Source organism: Cyprinus carpio, chromosome A4, assembly GCF_018340385.1.
Source record: "Cyprinus carpio isolate SPL01 chromosome A4, ASM1834038v1, whole genome shotgun sequence".
Classification (NCBI taxonomy): Eukaryota; Metazoa; Chordata; class Actinopteri; order Cypriniformes; family Cyprinidae; genus Cyprinus; species Cyprinus carpio.
In genome coordinates, this window is record NC_056575.1 from 21,206,330 (window position 1) to 21,212,096 (window position 5,767).

Sequence of the window (5,767 nt, forward strand, 5' to 3'; positions counted from 1 at the left end):
GGAAACACCTCCAATGCCTTCAGAACTGATTGTTTTATCATCTGTGAAGATCACGTGATCTGAAACTTCGGCTAAAACACCTCTAATAGGTGGCTACAGATGGCGATCAACGAGAGCAGCAAAGTGTTTCTCTTGCTCATGAAAAATGTTTTCTGAAACGTCTGTTGTATTTTGACAAATATTGCATTAAATTCACTTCATGGCTTGTGCATAACGTATACTCCGAAACATCGCAATGAGTGTCAAATAACGGGAGCAGAAAGGTCCCGGCTTGACGTGGTAGTCTGGTTCTGGAACTCCCGCCCCCAAAACTGCTAAGGCGGCTGCTGCCCTATTGCGATACAGCCGTCTGGTAGTTCGCAAGCTCTTATCCGACGCAAAGGTGATGAGCATCTTTTTTACTAAAAAAACCTGGCTTCTACGGGGCCCCCGACTATACATGTATGTAAGATACAAGGTAATGGCGCCTTTTATATTTAGCCAGTTAGACATGTCAAGGGGATGTTTCCTCTAGAAATTGAGTCTTTAACCCAAAATCCTCGCGTTTAAAGTTTTTCCGCGTCAAAGTGCTGATGCCAAAAAGAAAGGGAGGTACAATGGAATGCGTAAGAGTGGCGTGGCGAGGTGGGGGGTCGCTAAATTCGAATGGCGTGGCGCCTTGGACTGGGCAAGCGTCACTACCATCATGAAGCCCATGCCCCCGGCACAAGTCGCAACACTAATTTCGAACCAGGCATGCACTGCTTCGCAAGTCCGATATCTGGCAAGTGGTCGTTACCGAGTGGCTGAGTAGGAAGGTCGAATGATGCACCTTACTGCTCTTCAGAAGAGGGAATGTTTTTATGTCCATAGACATAATATACGTAGAACGCCCTCATGAAGGTGCTGGTAGACGTAACCCCCAGTGTGCTGCCGCCATATTGGTTAGGTTAGGTCTCATCTACGGACCTGTAAGCACCAACCCCCAGAGTCTAATCGGAGTAAACGGAGAGCGAGCAACTATGCCCGTATTTTGTGCAGCTTACGGTTGCAATAACCGGGCCGCAGTTATTGAAAACTCCAGACGCCCTGGGATTACCTCTTTCACAAGTCATATTGAACACTAATTTCGGTTATTTAAACCATTTATACCATATTTGCTGGTCAGCTGTAACGTAAAGTTACTTACGTGTAACTGTTAAGCGAGGAACACTGTACTCGTCTCTCATGTCTCTTGCTGTTTTTTTTTTTTTATTCTTCTTCACCATTTTGAAGGTTTCCGAGTCGATACCAGGCTTGAGGACAGGTGCAATGGGAAAGTTGCCTATAAGACGGGAGGGTTTGTTGATGCATGAGTCGTACAAAGAAGCTGTGTAGTGAGCACTTAAAGCCTGATGATTTTGACAGGACGGGTCAGATTTGTCAGGTTTAGAGGATGGCGCGGACTCCATCTGGTCTTCAAACTTCCCCAATGTCAATCTCCAAGAGTAGGTGATATTTTATACTCTACATGCTAACAGAGATGTCTATGATTCATATGTAAAACAAAAGTTAATATCACACTGCGGATATCGCTAAACGTTTTTTTACCGTTAGTTCTTTTTCGCATGTTTAGGAATTTAGTGATGTATTGTGTATTAAAAATACAGTGTGGGATACTAAAACCTTTTCAAGTGTTTTTAAGAAAGTTGTTTTTTAAAATATTATGTTTGCTTATATTTTAGCCTGTAGTGACAAGGAACACAAAAAACTTCAAGGAAAACGCTGAAGAGAGCCTACAGTGGAACCCTTTCTCAGCATTTCCCTGAAAGTGAACCTCCAGCCCAATGATGTGAGTATTTGTTGGCTATGTGATATTGTCCCATACAGACTGTGCACCATCATGACTGTGGTCATATCAAAATCTCTCCCTTGGCTTTCTGCAAACTCTTTTCAGACATAATCACATAAACACTTTGTATATGTTATAAATAAATAAATACATACACACATGAACAAATACACACCCTCTTTTACTGACTCTCTCTCTCAAACAAAGCACCCCTTTCTCTCTTTCCCATACTCATGGTGCTGGCAGTGATATCACCGGGCAAGAATTAAGAATGTGTGCCTGCACATATGATGCAGTGCTATGCAACCAAACAACTGTGAGTGGTATGATATAAACATCACTGAAAATATTTTCATCCTTCTTTCTACTAGGACCACTCCTATGCCATTGCCCAATTCTCCTACTCGTCTAAAGGCCAGACTCAGTGAAGCTTTGGCCTAGAGTGGAGAGTCTAGAGCGGAGAAGCAAAATGCAAAGGCCCGAGAAACGTAGAGCAAAGAAAACCGTAAAGAGTCTTCTGGAAGATCTGAAGGAAAAAGAACCTTATAATGAGGAGATTGAATGAAAGGCTTGGCTTCCCACTCTGGTAAAATAAATTGATAAGTACAAACCTAGAATTTTATGTTGTTTACACTCTTTACTATCAGACTTATAAAAGGTATTATTTCAAGGGAACTTACTAACTAGTTTGTATTAACTGAATTTCAAAACTTCAGATAGACCTCTTTTCTAGAGTTTGCCCTCACACTGCACCTCCATGGTCCGAAAGCATACAGTTACCTGAGGGATTCTCTGCCATCTTCCTCTGCCACATCCAACATACATTGCAACTGTGGTAGTAAATGTTTTTTTTAATTACACTTTTTAAACATACTGGTTAAAATACTTAAAACACTTCAGCCCTACCAATGTACAAGCAAACAGGGAACTGATGTAGAAGTTTTGAAGCATGTATGTGCTATTTTCACTATTTTTGGAAAGGTCTTGGAAAAAAGAACAATCTTAGAAAAAAAAAAATAAAAAAAGTGCCCAAAATAGGGATCCAAGGGTTGAAGCACTTAAATAGCTATTTATTTTCTTTTTGTAAAGGTGGATGCAATCAGTGGATGCCAAGCCTGGGCTCAACACAATGATGTTGGACATGTTGCAGAGAAGACATAAAGAAGACCCAGCTAAATATGGCTCTGTGGCCCTCCATGTTGGATGCCATGGCCATCAAAAAAACATGTCCATTACAATCCCATATACCCAGAAAATGTCTGGATATGTGGATATGGGGAATGGCATGGATGAGACTGATGTAGCCACCGAGGTGCTTGTTTGTACTGCACTTAAATCATTTACCATTCAGGGACTTTATTGGAGCAAAATATGTATTGCTGCCGCTATCTCTGTCACCATGTGTTGTGTAACATGTTATGAATATTTGTAGAAAGTCAATTAATGTCTTTCAATAACTTCAATTACTAGGTGCTCTCGAGGTGTCTTGTTTTGCCATGATCTTATTGATGAAACGTTTTCTTTTGAAGGTATCTGTCAGTCATTGGCTTTGTCATCAACATGGACACATTGTTGATGATGATTCCTGATCTGCTCCAAGTTCAGCGTTATGTCTGCAAATACCGCTTCAGTCAGGATCACTTGGAGCTTTTGTTCAATTCTGTCAGGGCATCAGGTAGAATTTTCACATTCTGAGTGGGCAAATTCTAGTAGAGATTTTTTTTATACCTATACATCCCTAGTTTACAGTATGTTTTGATGTGATAGACCTCTCACACTGGTCACCTATTGGTGGCTATCACCTCATGAAGTAACCCACCCCCTAAAGTAAACACCACATCAGACACCAGTGCGTATCTTTTTATAGCCTACCTGTGGAAGAAACATGGTTATACAGTTATTACCTTACTTACCTTTTATAGCCTACCTGTGGAAGAAACATGGTTATACAGTTATTACCTTACTTACCTTTTATAGTCTACCTGTGGAAGAAACATGGTTATACAGTTTCCTTACTTACCCTCAGAAGATATATCTATTATGACTCTGACTGTCCTCATTAAACATGTCTGTAATCTAAGTGTGTAAATGTTTTTTATTTTTTTTAGGAGGCTGGAATAACAATCCAACTGCAGGGCAGTTCCAAGGCATTTTCCGGCTTCTGATGGTACGTTGTGGTGTCTCACCAAGTGGGTCAGGCAACGTGGCAGCACAAGATGAAACTGTGTCCCTATCAGCTCCAGACATGCACTCTGCTTTAATGGCAGAGGAAGAGCTCCTGTCCCCATTTGCAAACATTTCTGCAGTCATATGTGACTACAGTTACATGGCCACCCGATTTGGTGGTCTTGTGGACAATGCCCTTGTCTACATTTCAGGGTTTGTTGTCAGAAAAATTCTGAAAAAACTGTCCTGTGAGGTGTGCCGTGCAATCCTCGTCACAGCTGCTGTACCCTCATCTTTTGACCAGAGCTACCACCTGCTTGAACTTAAAAACAATGGTGGGCTGATGATCCCCTCAGAGGGAACAGTGAAGGTGGTCAGAGCAGCAGAGCGTGTGATTCGACAAAACTCAAAGGAACAAGGTGTCAGTGTGTCCTTCGTCAACCGTTTTGTTCGGGCGGAGATTGGTTCAGAGGATGTGTTCTTACTTGGGGAGCACATTGCAGAAACCCAGTTCGGAATTGAGAAGCATCATTTCATGCTCGTGTCATTTGTGGTGTCTGTATTTCACAAAGTAAGGCTGCACCACATTGCAAAATTAAGTACCCTGGAGTTACAGAGTGCCAGCATACGCAAGAAGCTGTGCAAACAGTTCTTTTTCAAGGATTTTAGCTCCCCAGCCCCAGTTGCAAGCCTGACAGGGTAGTGTAAGATGCTGGAATGACCTGGAATTATAGCAGTTACTTTTCCAGGCCTTTTTTAAAAAAAGTGTTCTGAGCTGGTACAGTATATATGGGAGCTTGTGTGTGTGTGTGTGTGTGTGTGTGTGTGTGTGAGAAAGAGAAATAAATTCAAATGCATAATCAAACTTGTTTCTTTATTAAAATATAAAACTAATTAATTTATACATTTATCAATATGCCATAGCCTACCATTTGTCTTTGTTAAAGAGCATAATACAAAGTCTTTTAGCATGAAAGCAGTATTTTTCAATGTGTGACAGCGTCCTGTATCATAACTAAATCTCTGCCGTTTGTAACAAACCAAACCGTGTGAAAATCCGGTAAAAATTCGGGGAGTTATGATTATTGTAGTTGGGAATACACCTTCCTCAGTAGAAATAAATGCGGAGGGGGCGGCGCATTGGAGACCCATCCAAGATGGCGCCGCGCTGGTACGCCAGCTCCAATATGCAGCGTCAGTCTATGAGGCGTCTATTATGATTTAGTACGTATATTATGTCTATGGTTTTATCACCTGTGAGGATCACATGATCTGAAACATCAACTGTTGTGTTTGTGGGAGAAAAAGTAAATCCACACGTTTGTGAATCTGAAGAGATTTTTCTCAGTGAGTTCAAATGTGCTGCTAAACGTGTAATAAAATCTCTACAACTACAATTCTCACTGTCACAGACGCTCAGCTGATTTACTCCAAAAACACCTTCACAGTTTAACAATTCAAAGCTTATTGTAAAAAACATGCTGCATTTTCAAATACATTTCAGATTGATTTATTTCAATCATGAACAGAGTTTGAGTCTCTTATAACACACATAACATACACACAACAAACTTAGACCATCTTCACACATTTGTGATGAGAAGCGTTTATAAATCTGTTGAAAACAAACCAGTAAACTAAATATTCAGTTTACTGTTTTAATTATATCAGTTAAACAAATCACTAAAAATGGATACTGATGCAATAATCATATTGTACTGTAAATAGGTCATTATATAATAATAATAATAATAATAAAATATAGATTTTACTTTACTTTTAATTATAACA

At 40.4% G+C, this 5,767-nt stretch overlaps 1 protein-coding gene across 1 annotated transcript; it reads left to right on the forward strand.

Moving 5' to 3' along the window:
* Positions 1–3,182: 3,182 nt before the first annotated feature.
* On the forward strand, positions 3,183–4,679 carry LOC122140915. The gene is made up of 2 exons (XM_042746259.1): positions 3,183–3,485; positions 3,919–4,679. Exons 1-2 carry the CDS (start codon positions 3,371–3,373, stop codon positions 4,677–4,679), a joined length of 876 nt encoding a protein of 291 aa, XP_042602193.1. The 5' UTR covers positions 3,183–3,370.
* The last annotated feature ends 1,088 nt before the right edge of the window (positions 4,680–5,767 follow it).

What these genes read in the sequence shown, in the direction of transcription:
- LOC122140915 (XM_042746259.1), top strand. Translation starts at nt 3,371, where the DNA reads ATGGACACATTGTTGATGATGATTCCTGATCTGCTCCAAGTTCAGCGT. An exon ending in CAATTCTGTCAGGGCATCAG is followed by an intron (nt 3,486 to 3,918) that starts GTAGAATTTTCA and finishes TATTTTTTTTAG; the next exon opens with GAGGCTGGAATAACAATCCA.